Source organism: Trichechus manatus, unplaced genomic scaffold (genome assembly GCF_000243295.1).
Source record: "Trichechus manatus latirostris isolate Lorelei unplaced genomic scaffold, TriManLat1.0 scaffold00034, whole genome shotgun sequence".
Lineage (NCBI taxonomy): Eukaryota > Metazoa > Chordata > Mammalia > Sirenia > Trichechidae > Trichechus > Trichechus manatus.
In genome coordinates, this window is record NW_004443970.1 from 18,884,299 (window position 1) to 18,907,906 (window position 23,608).

Sequence of the window (23,608 nt, forward strand, 5' to 3'; positions counted from 1 at the left end):
CTGGCAGCATTTTGTTCCTTGTGCATGGGGTCACCATGTGTCAGGGGCTGACTTAATGGCAGTGAACAACAACAATAGACCATCTGTGTTTGTGCCCGTGGGAGCCCAGCCAAAGACTGCATTTCCCAGCCTCCCTTGTGGCTGTGTGTGGCCATGGAATTACGTTCATAACAATGGGAGGTGAGCAGAAGTGATGATACCCCTTCCAGGTCGTTTCCAACCTGCACCTTCTCTATTTTCTTTTCCTACTGGATAGGAACAGTGACAACCACAGCAGCAGCCTTGGGTCCAGATACAGAGGCTTCAGGTTGAGGGTGTCAGAGCTGAATGGTCACTAACCAGAGCCTTCCACCCACTTCTGACCACACGCCTTGGGATACTGTTAAGAGAAAGAGAAAAATAAATTCCTATCTTATTTAATCTTCTGCATTTGAGGGAGACTTTGTTATAGTAGCTTAGCCTGCACTCTACCAGACACATGATTAGGATTCACTTTTACTTACGATCATGACCGTTTGGAGGCTTCTTCACATAGTGGCACTCTTAATTTCTTTAAATAAATATATGTTTATTGCACAGTGATTAAGAACAAACCTCTGAGGTCAGAACAGAGTCTGGTTTGCTTGCTTTCCAGCCACATAACCTCGGGCACATTCTCCAACCAATCAATGCCTTGGCTTCTTGTTGTTCGGTGCCATCTCATAGCAACCCTACGTACAACAGAATGAAACACTGCCCAGTCCTGTGCCATCCTCACAATTGTTTTTATGCTTAAACCCATTGTTGCAGCCACCGTGTCAGTCCATCTCGTAGAGGGTCTTCCTCTTCTACAGTGATCCTCTACTTTACCAGGCATGATGTCTTTCTCCAGAGACTGGTCCCTCCTGATAACATGTCCAAAGTATGTGGGGTGAAGTCTCACCATCCTCCCTTCTAAGGAGCATTCTGGCTGTACTTCTTCCAAGACAGATTTGTTTATTCTTCTAGCAGTCCATGGTATATTCAATATTCTTTGCCAACACCATAATTCAAAGGCATCAATTCTTCTTCAGCCTTCCTTATTCATTGTCCAGCTTCCACATGCAAATGAGGCCTTGGTTTGTCTGTCTGTAAATTGGGGCAATACTGAGATTTCCCTCCTGGGATTGTTGTGAAGATCAGATGGGAGATTGTGTATAAAGCAGTTACCTCAGTGTCTGGCACCTTGTAAACCCTCAAAAAGTGTTAATTGCTTTATTCTAGCCCTTTTCGCAATAGCCAAAGGGTAGAAACAACCATAATGTCCATTAACAGATGAATAGATAAACAAAATGTGGTATATACATACAATGGAATACTACTCAGCTACAAAGAGAAATGAAGTCCTGATGCATGCCACAACTTGAATGAACCTTGAAAACATTATGCTGAGCAAAATGAGTCAATGGCAGAAAGACAAATACTATATGATCTCACATATATGAAATAAGTAAATATATAGAAGCCAATCATTAATATCATACCCAAGTAAAATTTTGCTGAAGATCATTCAAAAGCGGCCGCATCAGTATATTGACAGGAAACTGCCAGAAATCCAAGCCAGATTCAGAAGAGGACATGGAACCAGGGATATCATTGCTGATGTCAGATGGATCCTAGCTGAAAGCAGAGAATACCAGAAAGATGTTTACTTGTGTTTTATTGACTATGCAAAGGCATTTGACTGTGTGGATCCTAACAATTTATGGATAACATTGCAAAGAATGGGAATTCCAAAACACTTAATTATGCTTATGAGGAACCTGTACATAGATCAAGAGGCAGTCATTTGAATTGAATGAGGAGATACTGTGTGGTTTAAAGTCAAGAAAGGTGTGTGTCAGGGTTGTATCCTTTCACCATACCTATTCAATCTGTATGCTGAGCAAATAATCTGAGAAGCTGGACTCTGAAGAAGAATGGGGCCTCAGGATTGGAGGAAGACTCATTAACAACCTGTGATATGCAGATGACACAGCCTTGCCTGCTGAAAGTGAAGAGGACTTGAAGCACTTACTGATGAAGATCAAAGACCACAGCCTTCAATATGGATTACATCTCAACTTAAAGAAAACAGAAATCCTCACAACTGGACCAATAAGCAACATCATGATAAACGGAGAAAAGATTGAAGTTGTCAAGGATTTCATTTTACTTTGATCCACAATCAACACCCATGGAAGCTGCAGTCAAGAAATCAAATGACGCATTGCATTTGGGTAAATCTGCTGCAAAAGACCTGTTTAAAGTGTTGAAAAGCAAAGATGTCCCCTTGAAGACTAAGGTGTGCCTGAGCCAACCCATGGTGTTTTCAATTGCTTCATATGCATGCGAAAGCTGGATGATGAATAAGGAAGACCGAAGAAGAACTGATGCCTTTGAATTGTGGTGGTGGCAAAGAATAATGAATATACCATGGACTCCCAGAAGAATAAACAAATCTGTCTTGGAAGAAGTACAACCAGAATGCTCCTTAGAAGGAAAGATGGTAAGATTACGTCTCACATGGTTTGGACATGGTATCAGGAGGGATTCATCCCTGCAGAAGGACATCATGCTTAGTAGAGGATCAGTGAAAAAGAGGAAGACCCTCAACGAGATAGATTGACACAGTGGCTGCAACAATGGGCTCAAGCATAACAATGATTGTGAGAATGGTGCAGGACTGGGCAGTGTTTCATTCTGTTGTAACTAGGTTCGCTGTGAGTGGAAACCGACTTGACAGCACCTAACAACAACAACATAGAAACCAAAGGTTATTAGTAATTACCTGATGTGGGAGGGAGGGGGATAAAGGGAGGTTTTTGTGTAGGGGGCATTAAGTGTATGTTAATGATGGTGTACTATTTTGGAAAAGGATAGTGATAATGGTGGCACAACATGAAAAATGTAATCAATGTCATTGAATTGTAAACTTGGAAGTTGAGGTATTGGTGAATGTTTTGGTATGTATATTTTCACTACAATTTAAAAAAAAGGTGAAGAAACATTAGTTGCTATTATAATTATTAGCAATATTATCAGTGTCATCATCACTATCATCATTGTCATCTATTTATGCCGTTTAAAAAATGGCTTGCCGAGCATCGCAGATTTTGGAAGCCCAACGTGAACAATCACCCATCCTTAATCCAGTGCTCCGGGGTTCTCTTTACATCTCTTTGACACAGGATGAGTTTTGTAGTGTGCATGGGTATACCGGTATGTCCCCAAAGAGACCTACTGCCTTTGCATTTATTCTGGCCGCACGTCATCTGCAGAGTGATTGAGCGTAGTGTTTGCTATGCCCCGTGGTTTTGCATGTTCAGCATCCTCTCAGGAGCCAGAGCACATGAACTGAGATAGGGAGCAATGAGGGAAAATGAAAGGTTCAATGAGAGTGGTTTCTTTTTCATCTCTATATGTGCTTTTGTCTTTGGGGAAAAAAAAGAATGCTAATGACAGTGACAGGGGTCTAAGGAAGAAGCCGTAAATGTTACCATTGATGTGAAACACTTTCCTTTTAATCAAACACAACATTGGACATAGAAAAACTACATGGTTAATTGGTTGGAGTGGTTTTTGGGTTTTTAAAAATATTTAAATTTTTTCTTCCTCTTTGACCATTAATTGACCGAGTAATATGTACGTTGTAGGAGGTTAGAAAATGCAAAACAGTAAAATTTTTTAAAAAGTTAAAATTCCCTGTCATCTCACCACCCAGAGATGACTAGTACTGCTAACATGTTGAGCTTCTTCCTCGAGTCTTACATCAGCAGTTCTCCCTCTTGAATGTTGCCCAAGTCAGCACCGAGAATGAGGGTGTGATCCTCTGCCCCTTGAGGAGACTCTGCTGGTTGTCTGGATTAATGATGAAAGTCCACAGCATCCCCAGTGTCCATTGTATAATGTGCCGTTTTTGGAATTGGAACATTCAAGAAATACCCCAGCTAATTTTTCAATTTTCCTCAGTGCACATTGTTTGATGTTTTTAATATTCTCCAGAAAAGCTTTTAAATTATTAATAGTTGTTATTATTAAATTGCTAGTAATTGTTTAAGAAAAAATAATTCAATAGCCAACTGCTGGGCTACAGACTATAGTGGGTTGAATGGTAGCTCCCCAAAAAGATATGACCACCTGGAACGATGAAATGTGACCATATTTGGCAATAGGATCTCTGCAGATGTAATTAAGTTAAGGATCTCAAGGTGAGATCATCCTGGGTGAGCCCTAAATCCAAATGACAAGTGTCCTTCTAAGAGAAAGGCAGAGGGAGATTTGCGACAGAGGGGAGAAGGTCATTTGAAGATGGAGGCACAGATTGGAGTGATGCAGCCATGAGGAATGCTAATAGCCAAAGGAGCTGCAAGAGGCAAGGAAGGATCCTCCCCTAGAGCCTCCAGAGGGAGTGCGGCCCTGCTGACACCTTCATTTCAGACTTCTACCCTCCAGAACTGTGAGAAAATAAACTTCTCTGGTTTTTAAGCCACCGATTAGAAAAACACCCATTGTCACTGAGTTGATTCCCACTCGTGCCGAGCTAGTGGGTTTGAACAGCCGCCGTTTCGGTTAGCTACCAAGTGTTACTAGGGCTCCTTGTTTTAAGCCACCAGTTTGTAGTAATTTGTTATGGAAGCCTCAGGAAACTAAGGCAGTTAAACAAACCTCTTTATAACAGAGCTGCCCAAACACTCCCCAAGCTTATTTGAGCATGGAATCCCTTTTTCACGCCCATTCACTTTGGGAAATGTCAGTCTCATTCAATCATTTAATATATGAGGGAAGGAAGCTTAGTTTTCTTAGAGAGATGGAGGGACTTGCCTCAGATCACACTTCTTGTGAGCGCAGAATTGGGCCTTAAACTCAAGTCTCTGGTCGGCTGGCCTTTTGCTTCCTCCAACACTCCACAACGCCTCAACCTGCACCATCTTTCCACCGAACGTGTCGCCTCTGTGTGTGCACCTGTGCTTCTTGTTTTCTCTGTGAGGGCAGACGCCAAGTCCTACTCCTTTTATCTGTCTCCTCCAGTTGTGAAGTTGGTGCTCAGTTGGAAATTGGAGGTGTCAGGAAGGTCCACTGTACTGGACATTTGCTGTTCTTTTATTCTCCTTTTTTTTTTTTAATTGTGGTGAAAATAAGCACAAGAAAACATTCACCAATTCAACAGTTTCTACACGTATAGTTCAGTAACATCTGATTACAGTCTTCATGTTGCACAACCATTGTCACTGTCCTTTTCCAAATCATTCCACCCCCATTAACATAAACTCAGTGCCCCTAAGCATAAACTCCCTCTTCCCCTCTCCTTCCCACCCCTGGTAACCATTAATAATTTTTGGTTTCTTTATATTTGCTTATTTCGTATAAATGAGATCATCGGTATTTATCCTTTTGCAACTGACTTATTAACTCAGCATAATGTTTTCGAGGTTCATCCATGTTGTGGCATGTATCAGGACTTCATTTCTCTTCACAGCTGAGCAATATTCCATTGAGTGTATAGACTACATTTTGTTATTCATTCATCTGTTGATGACATTTTGTTTCCACCTTTGGGCTATTGTGAAAAGTGCTGCAGTGAACATTAGTGTACAGGTTTCTGTTTGCCTTCCTGCTTTTACTTCTTCTGGGTATATACCTAGGATTGAGATTGCCGGGTCATATGGTAGTTCTATGTTCAACTTTTTGAGGAACCGCCAAATTGTTTTTGTACAGCAGCTGTACCATTTTGCATTCCCACCAACAATGGATGACATCTGCTCTTCTTGCTAACATAGCATCCATTCTTCTCTAAACAGAATTCTAGTTTCCTTTGAGATACTGGCTGGGTACCTCTCCTCAATCTGTAGTCCATGTTGTTCAGGCAGGGCCAACCCCATTTCTCTGGATTCCACATGAGCTGAAATTAGCCAGTCAACATATTCTATCCCATTAGCCACAGGGTTCAAGAGAATAGAGTCACCTTTGAGAGTTTTGTTGGAACTGTTGACCAAAAGGAGCTCTCTTTTTGGGGAGCTGGTAAACCCATTTATCAGTTTGTCATATTGTGGGAGTTTGTGTGTTACTGTGATGCTGGAAGCTATACCATTTCAAATACCAGCAGAGTCACCCATGGTAGACTGGTTTCAGCAGAGCTTCCAGACTAAGACAGGCTAGGAAGAAAGGCCTGGTGATCTACTTCTGAAAATTAGCCAGTAAAAACCCTGTGCATCACACAGAATAATGTCTGATTTGTGCTGGAAGATAAGCCCCTCCCCCACACACACACAAGTTGGAAAGCACTACAGAAGCAACAATAGACCCGACACACCAAGAAACAGAAAGATGGTACAGAACCAGGTAGTGTTTTGTTGTTATACACAAGGTCACCATGAGTCAGAGCCAACTCCAGGGCAACTAACAACAACAAGCAGCTGGTAAAATATAATCTCGAAGCTGCCTGTGGCTCCCTTGCCAAGAGCTTGGTGAAGAATGAAGCCAACTCAGAGGAAAGCAGAGCCAGAGACAGAAGCTGGGTGGGCCTGTGAACTTGACCCAGTGTGGCCTTTCCATTTCTGGTATCCTATGACAGGTAAAGTGAGCAACATCCACCCCATTACTCATGAATTGAGAATCAGACCATGTATTTGGTAGAACTCCCTGCTGCTGTACTCAGAGCCCTATACTCAGAGCACAGAATTTCAGCCATGGCTGGGAAGACAGTTTGCAAAGGTGACCTGAGTATCATAAATGGATCTTTGCGTTTGTTAAGGCTGCAACAGTGGGCTCAAACATAGCAACGATCGTGAGGATGGCCCAGGACTGGGCAGTGTTTCATTCTGTTGTGCATGGGATTGCTGAGTTGGAACTGACTCAGCAGCATCTAACAACAACAAGGTGTTGTTTGGGCAAGAATATTTAGTTTGAAACATATTGTTTATCTGAGGATTTTGCAGAGGGTGCAATAAATGCATTGCAAATGTTTAAAGAGATTCTCCCCTGCCCCCCAGAGAACAGTGGAGAGAATCAAAATTCATTTAGAATGAGCATTTAATATATTTATCTTTCATGCCATGGGGCTTACCTTATAAAGCTGCTTTGTGAACTGGAAATTGCTGTAAAAAAATAACATTAGCACTCATTGTCATATCATGTATATGAAAAAATGATACACATGCCTACAGCTTGAACACTAAGTCTGCTTTCAGAAGTTAAATTTTTAAATTCCTGATCCAAATGGGTAAACTTGAAGACCTACTATTTATGCTTTTGAGTTCACAGAGTTTTCTTGGTATGTATGGTTGTAGGTTTTCATGTTCATGCTAGATTACTTCCCTTTACAAATATTTAAGATTTATTGTTTTTATTCATAAAAGAATAATACTAACAAATATGCATATCTGTTGACCCAGTTGGCCAACCAAGGGAATGATCCTTAGTCTTTGCTTTCCAAAAAGCTCTAGGCAAGCCATTCAAGATTTGAAATAGACAAGATGGTCCCTTTGCAGGTCCCACAGCTTATGCATCCTGTGAAAACTCCTCAGAAGGAAGGCAGGCCTTTGTCCATCCGTGTGTGAGTGTTGAATTAAGCCAGTAAAGACTGGTTGTTGTTAGTTGCCATCGAGTCAGCCTGATTCACAGTGGTCTCCTACACCAGCCCCATAATCGGTTGCAGACAGGACCATTGTGATCCATAGAGTTTTCATTGGCTGATTTTCAGAAGTAGATCACCAGGCCTTTCTTCCTAGTTCATCTTAGTCTGGAAGCTCCCCTGAAACCTGTTCAGCATTGTGATGGTTAAGAGCATATGTCAACTTGCCTAGGCCATTATTCTCAGTGTTTTAGCAGTTGTATAATGTTGTGATCACCCCCATGGTAAAATCTGCTGAGTGGTACTGGCAGAGCGGGGCCTATGGCAGCTCACTGCCGCCTCAGTTTCATCTCTTTGCCTTCCACTGGTTACTTTCTGCCTGCTCGCCTTGCCAAGTTTTTGGCTTGTTCCAGACTCAGCAGCTGCCTCTTGTTGTCTCACCTCCGGTTCTTGGGACTTGAGCTAGCAACTTAACTGTTGACCTTGGAATTCGTCGAACTTCTCAGCCTGCAAGCAAGAGCCCGGTTCCCTCACGTGCTGACCTTGGGTTCGCCAGCCCCTGCAGCTACGTGAATCAGGAGAAACCTCGTGGTCTTGTCTGCTGATCTTGGAATTGACTGACCTTCACATCCTGTAAGTGAGAGCCCCTCTCTGACCCGCCAGCCTTGGGTTTACCAGCTTCTGTGGCTCCGTGAATTGGGAGAGGCCTCTATCCTGATCTGTGGACTTGGGACGTTTTAGCCTGTACAATTACGTGAGCTATTTCCTTGATATAAATCTCTCTCTATCTATATTTATATGCTTTACTGGTTTTGCTTCTCTAGAGAATCCAGTCTAAGACAAGCATCATAGCAACATGCAAGCCTCCAGTGACAGGCAGGTGGTGGCTGTGCATGGGATACATTGGCCAGGAATTGAACCTGAGTCTCCCACATGGAAGGCAAGAATTCTACCACTGAACCACCAATGCTTCATTCTCTAATTAAGAGTCTTCCGGAGAAACTGCCCTTACGTTTCAGCTAAGCCTCCGTCTAAATTAGTTTGGGACACGGTTGGGCTTCCGTTAATCAGAAGCTTACGCTTCCCAGCTTGGTGTTACGTGCAGCTAGGCACTAGCAACAGCTCTCTGAGGGGTAGTGATGAGATGTTAATTAACGTCTTGAACTCCTTCTAGAAATCCATCCCAAGCCCATTCGTTTGACAGAGCCCAGCCTTGTTCAGTGCCTGTTCCAAGCCATTTCCATAAAGGAAGAGGTGACAGCACCCAAATACAGGGCTTCCTACTTGCAGTGGTTGAGATTCAGTTAGTCCTCCCTTCTGACTTGGTGCCAGGAAAGGTGAGGCTCATCTCTGTGCAAGCAACAGAGACGATGGACTTTCAATATTATGGTGTCCCAGAATGCTGTGCTTCAGAGTAGGGGTGGCGTGGCCATCCCCTTAGTCACTCAAGCTGGATAATTCTCTGGACTGTTCCTCCCCTACCCCACACCCAGCCAGTCACTGGCTCTGTAATTCTCCCTCCTTGATGGTTCTTGGTTCCACGACTCTTCCCCTTTCCTCTGCTCTAACTCCAGCCTTTGTCTCTCCCCTAACTGGTTCTCCTGCCTCTTGCAGCCCTCCCCCGGCCCCCATCTCATCCAAACTCCACTCTGCAGCCAGGGCCACCGTTCCAAAACTTACGATGGAGGGGGTTTTATTCCCCGTAATGCCAGAGAGGCTGAATCTTGTGAGAAAAGCTGCTGCATGGAACATAAACCACAGTTCCCCGAAGTATAAACCCATTTGTCTGTCAGGGTCTAAAGCCCCTAGCAGCAGAATGTGGAAAATGAAGAACCCTAGTAGAAGCAAGGGCCAAGTGGTCCAGGCGAGAGGTGGTCATGGCTCAGGTTAGGGCAGTATGGGATGGAGAAAGTGGCTACATTCAAGATTGGCTGGTGGAATGAATGTGGGATGTGAGAGACAGATCAGAGATGGAGATGACTCCAAAATTTTTGACCTATGCGCTTATTGTCATAAATTCAGATGGACAATATTGGGAGAGCAGGTTTTGAAGAAAAAATCTGGAATTTAATTTGAGGTGCCTGTTAGATATCGAAGTGGAGATATTGGGTAGGCAGCAGGATACATGGGTCTGAAGTTGAAGTGACAAGTTCAGCCTGGACATATCAACTTAGAGTCATTAGCAAAAGATCATGCATAATATCTTGAGATTGGATGAGATCTCCAAGGGAATGTATGAAGATAGAGAAGAGAAAATGGTTTAGGCATAAGCTCTGAGGGACTCTTTTTGAAGGATTGGGAGATGAAAAGGACTAGCCAAGAATATGAGAATGAACATTCTCAAGTAGGATAGTGAAGTAGCAGGATGTTGTATTCTGAAAGCTTAGTGAAGATAGTGTTTCAAGGAGGAGGAAGTGATTTCTTATACCAGATGCTGCTAAGCTGAACAGATGAAGACTGAGAATTGGTCATTTGTTCTAGCAATATGGAAGTCATTACTTATCTCGATGGACTGTTTTGGTGGATAAGTTGTTATTGTTGTTACTTGCCATCTGTTGGCCTCTGACTCATGGTGACCCCATGCACAGTGGAAGGAAACCCCACCCGGTCCTGCACCATCTGCATGATCAGTTGTGGATTGGTCTGTTGTGATCCGTAGGGTTTTCATTGACTAATTTTTCAGAAGTAGATGACCAGGCCCTTCTTCCTAATTCATCTTAGTCTGGAAGCTCCACTGAAACCTGTTCAGGATCATAGCAATATGCAAGCCTCCACTAATAGAGGGTGGTGACTACAGATGAGGTGCATTGGCTGGGAATCAAATCCAGAGCTCTCACATGGAAGGCGAGAATTCTACCACTTTTCCTTGGAGTGAAAGCCTGATTGGAGAGGGTTCCAGAGAGTCCAGGAGATGAGAAATTAGTGACAATGGGTATAAACAACATATATGAGGCATTTTCTATAAAGGGGTACAGAGAAATGGAGGACATGGGATCAAAATAAGGTTTTTGGTTAAGGGTAAAAATTATACAACACATTTCTGTGCTGATGGGAGAGACCCACTCATGATGATGCAGGAGAGAAAGGGGAGAATTACTAGAATTTATGCCTTTCTTTCTCTGTGCCTCTTCAGACTTACAATAAAGCACTTCAGATACCTCTGTATGTACTAATTGGTTTACTTCTGTCTCCCCTTTTGTGTATTAGTCAGACTTTCCTGGAAAAATTCTGTATAACAGACAACCCTGAAAATCTCAGTGTCCTGTAACAACAGTGATTTACTTCATGCCCAGGTCAGCTGCTGATCGGCTGCTCTCAGCTGGGCTTGGCTGGACTAGACTAACTCCAGGATTTGGGATGGGTTCCATCCTTCTCCACATGTCTCTACTTCTGGAGCCAGTGCTACCCTGGGTGTGCTCTTTTCATGGCAGGTGGTAGAAGCACAAGAGGGCAAGCCAAAACACATAATGCCTTTAAAGCCTCTGCTCACAACAAATCCACTCACATTCCACTGGTAGAAGCAAGTCACACAGCCAAGGCCAGCATCAATGGGGAAGAAAAGTAAATGCCAGCCAGCCACATTGTGGATAGGCCACGGCAAGGAAGGGGAGGGAAGGAAAAATTGTAGACAAATAATGTTGTTGTGTGCTGTTGAGTTGATTCCAACTCATAGGGACCCTATATAACAGAGTAGAAGTGTCCTGTAGGGTATCCTAGGCTGTAATCTTTATGGGTCTTTTCACATTTTATTATAATACTTTACTTTGTCTTCTCAAGCTGCCCTTTGAAATCTTCTATTCAGCTCTTTTAGTTCATCATTTCTTCTTTTTGTTTTAGCTACTTTTCATGGATTAGATTGTGTCCCCCAAAAATATCTGTCAACTTGGCTGGGTCATGATTCCCAGTATTGTATGACTGTGTACCATTCTGTAATCTGATGTGATTTCCTTATGTGTTGTAAACTCTTTCACCATGATGTAATAAAATGGATTAGCCGCAGTTATACTGATGAGGTCTACAAGATTAAATAGTGTCTTAAGCCAGTCTGTTTTTAAATATAAAAGAGAGAAGCAAGCAGAGACACATGGGAACCTCATACCACCAAGAAAGCGGTGCTGGGAGCAAGGTGCGTCCTTTGGACTTGAGGTTCCTGGGCAGAGAAGCTCCCAGACCAGGGGAAGATTGATGACACAGACCTTCCTCCAGAGCCACAGAGAAAGCGTTCCCCTGGAGCTGATGCCCTGAATTTGGATTTGTAGCCTACTGGACTGTGAGAAAATAGACTTCTCTTTGTTAAAGCCATTCACTTGTGGTATTTCTGTTATAGCAGCACTAGATGACTAAGACATTACTCTACATTCAAGAACAAGTTTCAGAGTCTTCTGAAATCCATTTTGTCACAGGTACAGAGAAATGGGGGACATGGGACATGGAGATAGAAAACCAAAAGGGAAGAACACACTTGGCATTTCTTAAGCTGAAAGAACTGAAGAAAAAAAATCAAGCCTCGAGTTGCAATATTGAAGGATTCTACTGGGAAAATGCTAAAGGACACAGGAAGCATCAGAAGAAGATGGCAGGAATACACAGAGTCACAACAAGAATTGGTTGACATTCAGTCATTTCAGGAGGTAGCGTATGATCAAGAACCAATGGTACTGAAGGAAGAGGTCCAAGCTGCACTGAAGGCATTGGCGAAAAACAAGTCTCCAGGAATTGACAGAATACTAACAGAGATGTTTCAACAAACAGGTGCAGTGCTGGAAGTGCTCACTCGTCTATGCCAGGAAATTTGAAAGACAGCTACCTGGCCAACCAAGGAGAAGAGATCCATATTTGTACCTATTCCAAAGAAAGATGATCCAACAGAATGTGGGAATTATCGAACAATATCATTACTATCACACACAAGTAAAATATTGCTGAAGATATTCAAAAGCTGTTGCAACAATACATCAGCAGGGAGCCGCCAGAAATTCAAACCAGATTCAGAAGAGGATGTGGAACCAAGGATATCATTGCTGATGTCGGATGAATCCTGGCTGAAAGCAGAGAATACCAGAAAGATGTTTACCTGTGTTTTATTGACTATGCGAAGGCATTTGACTGTGTGTATCATAACAAATTGTGGATAACATTGCGAAGAATGGGAATTCCAGAACACTTAATGGTGCTCATGAGGAACCTGTACATAGACTGAGACCAGTCATTTGAACAGAACAAGGGGATACTGCATGTTTTAAAGTCAGTAAAGGTGTGTGTCAGGGTTGTGTCCTTTCACTATCCTGGTTATTACCCCTCAAAAGAAGGGTCTATTTTGTTCTGCATTCCCAGTGCCTAACACCATGCCTGGCACATAGTAAATGCTAAAAGAATTTTGAATGGATGAATGTTATCAGCTTGATTCTCAACAAGGTTTTTTCTATGACTTTTAACTTTGGACCAGAGGGGTTTGGGTGCAAATCCCAGCTCCATCACTTCTTGGCTCAATGACTTTTGATAATAATATTAACAATAGTAATAATAACAGCATAACATTTCTTGCATTGCTGCTAAGGTTTTAGGTTCATTATGTCATTTAATCTGCAGACAAGTCTATGCAGTAGATATTGCTCTCTCCATGTCATAGATGAGCTCACTGAGACTCAGAGCAGTTCAGTGACTTGGAGAGTTTCAAGGACACAGAGCTAGAAGGAGGTAAAGCTAGGATGTGGGCCCAGGTTGGCAGACTCGTAAGTCTCCTTTTAAGGGCCATACCACATCTCCACTACATTTTAAGTTGTTGTTAGCTGCTATGGAGTTGGCCCCCGGCTCATGGCAACCCCATGACAGTTGTGATCCATGGGGTTTTCATTGGCTGACTTTTCGGAAGTAGATTGCCTGGCTTTTCTTCCTAGTCTGTCTTAGGCTGGAAGCTCTGCTAAAACCTGTTCAGTATTGTGGCAACACTCAAGCCTCCACTGACAGATGAGTGGTGACTGAACATGAGGTGCATTGGCTGGGAATTGAACTCTAATCTCCTGCATGTCATTGTTTTGTGCCATTGAGTCTATTCCAAATCATAGTGACCCTATATGACAGAATAGAACTGACTCATTGGGTTTCCTGGGCTGTAATCCTTACAGGTGAAGATCACCAGGTCTTTTCTCCCACAGAGCTGGTGGGTTCAAACCACCGACTTTTCAGTTAGCAGCTGAGTGCTTAAACATTGCGCCACCAGGGCTCCTTAGTCTCCTATATGGAAGGCGAGAAATCCACCACTGAACCACCACTGTCCCCATGTTTTAAGTTAACCCCATCCAATATTAGTTTCCTCATCTGTAAAACAGGGATAACAATACCCATTTTGTAGAATTGTCAGAAGATTAATTGAAGAAACATAAGGTAAATTACCTGGCCCAGCGGATGTTATACTCTGGGCACTCAACAAATATTATTTCCTTTTTTGCTTTTCCATTTCACTTTGGACTCCTGTCACCAGACTTGATGGATCTGATGTTCATAAGCCATTCATGATAACTTGTTAAACCTACAATGCTCGACCTCTCAGATCCTAACAGGCCGGCTGCTGAAATTTTCTCTGAAATCAAGCCATTAGCAGTGATTTCAAAAGCCCTTGGGAAGACTGACGGACTTGCTCAGTATTTCTCTTGGCTGCTGAATTATTCATGCTCCTTGATGGATTCTGAAGTCAGCCTCTTTGTGAGGGGTGGATCTATACATGAGGCTTCGGCCAGTTGCCTTGATGTTTCATTTTAGTAGGTGTTGAGTGCAAGAAAGCAAGCGGGGGCAGGAGAGGGTTGCCAGGTGACCTGTGAGGGGCCAAGGTCAGAAGAAAGATGGGTCTGCTTAAAAATTGAGAGAGGAGAAGAGATTATCTCTTAAGACAAAGGATGTTTCCTTTTGAGGGGATGGAGTGACAGGAGAGAAGGAAGGAACATTTAATGAGTACCTACTGTGTGCCAGGAGTCCCTAGGTGGTGCATTAAGTTAACTGAATTATTTCAGTTAGTTGACTGCTAACTGAAAGGTTGGAGGTTCAAGTCTACCCACAGGCACCTTGGAAGGATACCCTGGTGATCTACTTCAGAAAAATCAGCCATTGAAAACCCTATGAGCACAGTTCTACTCTGACACATATTAGGTCGCCATGAGTCAGAGTCAACTCAACGGCACTTGCTTTTACTATGTGCCAGGTAATTAACAGATATAATCTTATTTTATCCTCACAAAAAACCTATGAGGTCTATTTGGGTTACCTCCATTTTACAGGTAAGAAAACTGAGACTCAGAGAAGTGATGTTACTTGAGCAGTTTGATAAAGATGAGAGTCAGAGGTAGGAATAGGTTTGTCTGTGAGTGATAGATAACCTAAATAGAAGTGCCTTAAGGTAGAAGCTTATTTCTCACTCACATGAATGAAACCCAACTGGAATCAGTCCAGGGCTGGCATGGCTTCCCACTGTGTCAGGAACCCTGGCTCTTCTTACCTCATTGTTCTGCCATCTTTAGCCCATGACATCTACTTCATGGTCCAAGATGGCTGCTCTAGAAAAGAAGACTCATCCTGGAAGAAGTAATGACACTGCTCCTTATAGCCTACTGGCCAAAACAGTCACATGACCACTCTAAGCTGGAAGGAAGTCTGGGAAATGTGGCTGTGTACCTGTTATTGATGAAATTGTGTCCCCCCAACAGATATGTGAAAGTCCTGCTCCTTACCTGTAAATATGACCCTGCTTGGAAATAGGAGTTTTCTTTTGTTATGTTAATGAGGTTATACCAGAGTAGGGTGGGTCCTAAACCTAATCACTCTGAGTGATGTCTTACATAAAGAGCAGAATAGACACAGACACATACACAGAGGGAAGATAGACACCATGTGAGGACCTGTCTTTAAGCAGAGGAACACCAAGGATAGCTGACAGACCCCAGAAACTAGTAAAACCAAAAAAAAACCAGACCCGTTGCCATTGAGTGGATTCCAGCTCATAGCAACCCTATAGGACAGAGTAGAACTTCTCCATAGAGTTTCCAGTTAGTGGCTGGTGGATTCGAACTGCTGACCTTTTGGTTAGCAGCCGTATCTCTTAACCACCGTGCCACCAGGGCTCCAGAAACTAAGAAAGAAGCCCACAAAAGGAGTCAACTTGGCCAAGACCCTGATGTGACTTTTAGCCTCCAGAACTGTGAGAAAATAAATTTCAGTTCTTTAAAGCCACCCACTTGTGGTATTTTTTGTCATGGCAGCACTAGGTAACTAAAACTGTGCTTAAGGAAAAATTGGAGATTCTATTTCTAAGGAAGAAGGAGAGAACAGATACTGGGATACACCAGCAGTCTTAGGTAGGACTAAATCTAGATCTGTCTCATTCTAGAAGACCCCAGATCCATCAGTCCTACCACATTGCCTTCCTTACAAGGAATGCCATTTCCACAAAAATCCCTGTCAGACTTCAAGTGCCCCATGGACAACCATAATGGGAAGAGCCAACTGTCATCATGAGCCAAGCCTAGCCAGGCCAAACACCATGCTACTACATGCCTTATATGCATTATCGCATTTACTCCTTCAACAACCTTATAAAAACAGAAAACGTTTTTCTCCTCATTGTACAAATAGTAAACTGAGGCCCAGCAAGATTATATAGAATGCTGAGGGTCACTCACTTATCAGATAGCAGGGCTAGTATCTGAATTCAATCAACGTGGACTTCAAAATCTTGTCTCTTAATTGTTACACTTGTTTGCCTCATGAGTGTTCCCACCTCACGGCCTTTACTCCTGCTGTTCTCCTTTCTGGAATCCCATTACTTCAGTCTCACATTACCCCTTACAGACTCCTACTTCAATCTAAGAGTAAACACACTGAGAGTCTGCATCAGGCCAAGTACCATGCTAGGTGCTTGGGGAGCTACAATATGTCTAAGCCAAGGTGCCTATTCTGATGAAGTTTGACACCTAGCACTTGAATGTCCATAGTGTGACATGAAAAAGGCCATAATAGCCAAATGATCCACTGGGAAGGCGAATGTGATAAGTTTCTGTTATCTGTGGGAAGCTAAGGGAAGCTTTGTAGAGAAGGTGAAATTCCTTATACCTTTCTGCAGTTATTCCAAATAAAAGCAATTTATCTTGAGTTATACCATTCTTTTACATATCTGGTTTTCTCCCTCCTCCCCAATGACTTTGGCTCTCTTTGTCCGTCTAGCCAGCTAACCACTCCATCCCTCCTGCTTTCACCAGTGATTTTGGGGAAGAGAGGCACACATTCATCATCTCCTCTTCCCCACCCTCTGTTTCCTCTTTAACCACAGCAATCTGGCTTCTGCCTGCAGCACTGCACTGAAAAGTAGCAGATGGATTCCTTACGATTTACTATATACAACATCATGTCATTTGTGAATAGAGGTAGCTTTATTTCTTCCTTTCTAATCTGGATGCCAGATTTCATTTGAAAATCTTGAAATGAAATCTTATTTCATTTTCTTACTAATTGCCCTGGCTAGAATCTCTAGTCAGTGTTGAATAGAAGTGGCAAGAGCAGATATCCTTTGTCTTGTTGCTGATCTTATAAGGAAAGCATTCAGTCTTTCACCATTAAGTGTGATGTTAGCTGTGGGTTTTTAAAGATGCCCTTTATTAGTTTGAGGAAGTTCCCTTCTATTTCTAGTTTGTTGAGTGTTTTTATAATGAAGAGGTATCGAATTTTATCGAAAGATTTTTCTGCATCCATTGATACATGATTATGTGGCATTTGTCCTTTAGTCTATCGACGTGGTATATTACCTTAATTGATTTTCGAATGTTAAACCAACTTTGCATTCCTGGGATAAATCCCACTTGGTCATGGTGTATAATCTTTTTTACGTATTGCTGGATACAATTTGCTAGTATTCTTTTGAGAAAGTGTCCTTTTGAATAAATTAGATCACATCACTTCTCTACATTGAAACCCTTCACTGGATTCTCATTTGACACAAGAGGCCACCTATGGAATTCAGTCAAAGCTACTCTGTGGATCTGAGCAATATTACCCCCTTGTTTTGCTTCCCTGAACCACTTCTTTGCTTCCTTAGTGTTTTTTTCTAGGAATATGTTCTAATCAGTTTCACACAAATCCTCCTTTCAGATGTTGTTTGTGGGGACCAATAACAGCCCTCAACCTATAAGACTCCACCACTGGGAAGCCCCTGACACACACCCACACTCCTTGCACTGACTGGGCTCTCTTGATTTTCCTGCAGGTGATCTACACCCTGAACACCCGCCAGGATGAGGCTGAGGCCAGCATGGAGGCGCTGCGGGAGGCCCACCAGGAGGAGCTCCAGAATGCAGTGGCAGAGACCAAAGCCAGCCTCCTGCAGGAGCAGAGCCGAACAGAGGAAGACGCCCTTTTGCAGCGCATTCAGACCCTGGAAAGCGCCCTGGAGCTGCAGAAGAAGCTAACGCAGGAGGCTCTGGCCGAGTCAGCCACCTGCAGGCTGGAGACCAGAGAGAGAGAGCTGAGGGTGGAGGCGGAGCACGCCGAGCAAGTCCTGACCATGTCCAAGGAGATGCTGGAGCTCAAGGCTGACTATGAGAAGAGGCTTCGGCACCTGATGAGCCATGAGGCACCCCAGTTGGGCAGGCCTCCCCAGGAGAGCCCAGACACCAAGGTAGAGCCAGGCCAGGGCCGTGGCCCTGAGATGCAGGAGGTATTGCAGGAGGTGGAGCGGCTGCGTGTGGAGAACCAGCAGCTGAGCAAGGACTACGCCCGCAAGGCCGAGGAGCTGCAGGCCACATACGAGCGGGAGAACGAGGCCATCCAGCAGGCCATGCAGCAGTCGGTGAGCGAGGCCCTGTGGCAGTGGCAGGAGAAGGAGATGGACCTCCGCAAGAACTTCCAGGTACAGGAGTCAGCCCTGCAGGCCCAGGTCAGGAAGCTGGAAGGGGATCTGGAGCACAGGGGCCGAAAGATAAGTGACCTAAAGAAGTACGCCCAGAAGCTGAAGGAAAGGATCCAGGTAAAGCACGATTCCTTCCTGACTTTCAAATCGGATAATATGGCCCCTGTTTTTGAACACCTACTGTGTCCTAGGCACTATGCTAGACACCTGACTTCTTCTGAAGTGGGCATTATTATCTCCATAGGATTCAACTACATTCATTCAGCAAATATTTAGTGAACACCTGCCCATAGTCAGGCCTGGGACTATGGACAGGAGATAAATGTGGTAGGTTAGTCCCTGACCTCAAAGAACTTAGAGACTTGGAGTTTACAGTTGAGAAGACAAGACTGAAATTGGGAGACTTAAGGACTGGCCTAATTGACCAGTAACCAATTGCCATTGAGTCAACTTCAACTGATGGTGACCCCATGTGTGTCAAAGTAGAACTATGCTCTGTAGGGTTTTCAATGGCTGATTTTTCAGAAGTAGATCGCCAGGCCTTTCTTCTGGGGTGCCTCTGGGTAGACTCAAACTGCCTACCCTTCTGTTAGCAGCTGAGTGCTTAACCATTTGCACCACCCTACTCCTAACTGAGCACCCAGCTAAAAAGGGGCAGAATCAGTTTTTGAACTCAGGTCAGCCTAATTCTAAAGCCCCTGTTCATTTCAGGACAACACCTTGCCTGCGCTATGATCCTTAGGACTTGTGTTCAGTGGAGAACCAGATCATGGTCTGAGTTGGTTACATGAGCCCCACAGACCCACAGGACCCCGTCTTTCAAAATAACAGCTGCTAATATTCCTGATAGTCCTTGGGCATTTTTTTCTGTGCCAGACTCTTTATCTCATTTAATCCAGCCACAGAAAGATTAAACATTGCTCAGGGCCACACAGCCAGTCCGAAGATGAGCGGGGATTTGATGAACTCTGAGCAGCTGAATTCCAGAGAGCAGGGGCTTAGGCTGTACACTTGCCCACCTTACAGAATTTGTTAATGCCTTGTGCACTAGGATGTCGCTATACAAAGCTCTAACCAGAGGAATAAGAAATGAGACCCCCCCCCTGTCTGTTTAGGACCTGGATGTGCAGCTCAGGGAGGCTCGCCAGGAGAACTCAGAGTTGAAAAGCACGGCCAAAAAGCTTGGGGAGAAGCTCGCTGTTGCCAAGGACAGACTGATGCTGCAGGAATGTCACATGTCACAGAAAACTGGTGAGATGCCTTGTAACAATTTCCTTAAAGATGGGAGGTGAACGCCCAGGTTTTTACTTGTTGTTAGATGCCTTCAAGTTGTCTCTGATTCATGGTGAACTTGTGTATAATAGAACAAACCATTGCCCTGTCCTTGAGACTGTTAAGGGGGCAGAGTGGCAGGGCAGGGCTGTGTGGTCTGGACCCACATGATTGGTGAGCCCAATCCCTGCAGGGCCCAGGTAAGCTAACACCTAGAATGGTCTCACGTAGAGCTGGTGTAGGCTGGTCATCTAATGGTGTCTTAGTTTCTTAGTCCTGCTATAACTGAAATACCAGAAGTGGGTGACTTTAACAAACATTAATGTATTATCCCACAGTTTAAGAGGCTAGAAGTCGAATTCAGGGTGCCGGCTCTAGGGGAGGTCTCTCTGTCCTCTCTGGGAGAAAATCCTGGTCTCAGCTTCTCTCGGCATTCCTTGGAGATCTCTACCTGGCATCGATTTCCCCGTTCCTGCATCCTTGTTTCTCTGCCTAATCTGCTCGTTTATATCTCAGAAGTGATTGACTTAAGACACACCCTACACTGATATTTTCTCACTAACATAACAAAGAAAACTCTATTCCCCAGTGGAGTTATATCCACAGGTACGTTGTTGTTAGGTGCCGTCGAGTCAGTTCCAACGCATAGCGACCGTACGTACAACAGAACGAAACATTGCCTGGTCCTGTGCCATCCTTACAGTCGTTGTTATGCTTGAGCCCATTGTTGCAGCCACTGTGTCAACCCATCTCATTGAGGGTCTTCCTCTTTTTAGCTGACCCTGTACTTTACCAAGCATGATGTCCTTCTCCAGGGGCCGGTCCCTGCTGTTCACATATCCAAAGTAAGTGAGGCAAAGTCTCACCATCTTCACTTCTAAGGAGCATTCTGGTTGTACTTCTTCCAAGACAGATTTGTTCGTTCCTGTGGAAGTCCATGGTATATTCAACAGTCTTCACTAACACCATAATTCAAATATATCGGTTCTTCGTTGGTCTTCCTGATTCATTGCCGAAGATGCCACTTTGAGGACTAAGGTGCACCTGACCCGAGCATGGTTTCCACAGATAATAGGAGTTAGTATTCCAACAGTATCTTGAGGGTAACACTATTCAATTCATAACAAATGGTGTGATTCAGAAGGATCCCTTACCCCCAAATATTTCCTCACAAGCTCACCACTGTGCCTGAACTTCTCAGCATGAGCTCTTCTGCTACATTCAGACAACTCTTTATACTTGAACATGATTTCACATAATCACATAATTAAATCTTCCTAAAAATATTGTGGGATGAGTATTGTCAGTATCGCACATTATAGATGAAGAAACAAGGCTGAGATAGATTAAGTAACAGAGTCAGGGTCAGATGCCTGGTTGGTTGGAGAGCTGGCATTTGGGTGTAAGAATATCTGACTCCAAAGAGCCTTTCACTAAGCAAGATCTGCTACACCTACTATGTGCCAGGCTTGGGGCTAGGAGCAAGAGATATGTGGTAAGCTAGTCTTGGTCCTTGATGCCCACTCACAAGGACCCAATGTGTGTCAGAGTAGAACTGTGTTCCATAGGGTTGTCAGTGGCTGAATTTTTGGAAGTAGGTCATCAAGCCTTTCTTACAAAATACTTCTGGGTGGGCTCGAACCTCCAGCCATTCAGTTAGTAGCTGAGCACATTAGCTATTTGCACCACCCAGGGGACTCCAGAATTGTGCTTAGGACACTATTGTATGTTCCCAGTCAAAACAAACAAATTTTTTTAATACCTACAGTCTGACTAGCTTGACACTGTGGGAGATACAACAAAGGCACAACACGTGGGAACTGACTTTGACAATCTTATAGAACAGTTACATTATAGGCCATGGCATGACCCAGACAGCAGGGGAATAGAGTGTCCAGAACAGAGGAAGTCACGCTGCAGAGTAGGAGAGATTTGAGATGGAACCAGAAGATGAGGATGTAGAGCAGTGTCTTGAAAATAGTGCATGATTATGTCAGGGATTCTAAAACCAAACCAAACCCGTTGCCGTTCAGTCGATTCCAACTCAGAGCGACCCTATAGAACAGAGTAGAACTGCCCCCATAGGGTTTCCAAGGCTGTAAATCTTTATAGAAGCAGACTGCCACATCTTCCTCCCACAGAGTGGCTGGTAGGTTCGAACGCCGACCCTTTGGTTAGCAGCCGAGCAGTTAACCACGACACTACCAGGGCTCCTTGTCAGGGATTAGGGGAAGAAAAAAATTAGCAATTAAAGTTACATTTATTTTTTTATCTAATCCTGTAAATTCCTATCTTGAATTTACATATATTGGGGGCCATGCTCTATTTTTTTTTTTTTTTTAATTCTTGCTGTTAGATGCTGTCGAGTTGGCTCCAGTTCACGGTGACCTTGTGTATAACAGAACAAAACATTGCCCCATCCTGCACCATCTTCATGGTGGTTGGAACTTTTTTTAATTGTGGCAAATACATAGTTGACAAAATATTTGCCATTTCTATAATCTTCACATGTACAGTTCAGAGACATTAATTATGTTCATCATGTTGTTCAACTGTCACCATTAACCATCCATTGGAACGATTTTGATTATGCTTTCCATAAGTGAAAAAGAAAGCTTTTTTTTTTTTAACTTACGGAAGAAGAACTAGATGGTGTTTGGCTACTGCCACCTCTGACTGTTCTGACAGGAATCACAATAGAGGGTCCCAGACAGAGCTGGAGAAAAATGTAGAACAAAATTCAGATTCACAAAAAAAGATCAGACTTACTGGTCTGATAGAGATTGGAGAAACCCCTAAAACTATGATCTCCAGGCACCTTGGACTCAGAACTGAAGCCACTCTTGAAGTCCACCTTTCAGCTAAAGATTAGACAGGCGTATAAAACAAACAGTAACACACGGGAGGAACATGCTTCTTAGTTCAATCAACTATGAAACCAAAAGGGCAACACCTACCCAAAAGCAAAGATGAGAAGGCAGGAAGGGAGAGGAAAACTGGATGAATGGACACAGGGAACCTGGGATAGAAAGAGTGCTGACACATTGCAGGGACTGCAGCTAATGTCACCAAACAGTTTGTACATAAATTTTTGAATGAGAAACTAATTTGTGCTGTAAACTTTTCACCTAAACTACAATAAATTTAAAAAAAAAAAAATGTTTAGAGACCCTTAGTTTAAGAAGGCAGAGCAAGGCAAGCATTTAGCTCAGGATGCTGCTTGAGAAAAGATGAGAATCACTACTTTGACCATGCTTGAGGGCCAGTAGACCATGGAGCAAGGGTTATGCAGGGGAGTGGACCAAACAGTTGAACAGGGGCGTGGGGACATGACTATAGAAGGCCTCAGAGATGAGGACAAGACCAGGCACCTTCCAAATGATGTTGAAACTTATGCTTGCAGATGACACAAAGACTGAACTAGTTTCAGAGAATGAAGTCGTGGGAGAAGTGAATGATTTAGAAGCCTGCAGTCTTCATCCTCAGCAGGACCAGAGCTTTCCCAAGGAACATCCAGGCATGAAAGGAAGCACAGATACACAGGTAGTATCTGACCCAGGCCTGGGGATGGAAAAGTCACAGCAGACTTTACTGGAATGGGCTTGAGGTAAAGGCCAGTCCCCAACCAAGATGGATCTGCTTGGAAGTAGCAGGTCCCACGGTTTCAGCAATGTATGGATGGGAGGGGAGTTTCAGCCAACTTCCTGCCAGTCAATTGGCATTTGGAAGTAGAAGACTGAGAATGTAGCAGAATACTTCCAATTCCATATTGTCAGATCCTGGGAAACTTGCTTAAAACCAGTTGCCATCGAGTCAGCTCCAACTCAGGGTGATCCCATGAGTGTGTCAGAGTAGGACTGTGCTCCATAGGGTTTTCA

General features: G+C 43.6%; 1 protein-coding gene across 1 annotated transcript in view; it reads left to right on the forward strand.

Moving 5' to 3' along the window:
• FAM184B (family with sequence similarity 184 member B) overlaps positions 1 to 23,608 on the forward strand; it is a 179,895-nt gene that overhangs the window by 45,607 nt on the left and 110,680 nt on the right. The window contains exons 2-4 of the mRNA XM_012555189.2: positions 17,817 to 18,575; positions 19,574 to 19,709; positions 23,134 to 23,273. Coding sequence (XP_012410643.1) covers positions 17,817 to 18,575; positions 19,574 to 19,709; positions 23,134 to 23,273 — 1,035 coding nt within the window. The remainder of the gene's footprint in view (positions 1 to 17,816; positions 18,576 to 19,573; positions 19,710 to 23,133; positions 23,274 to 23,608) is intronic.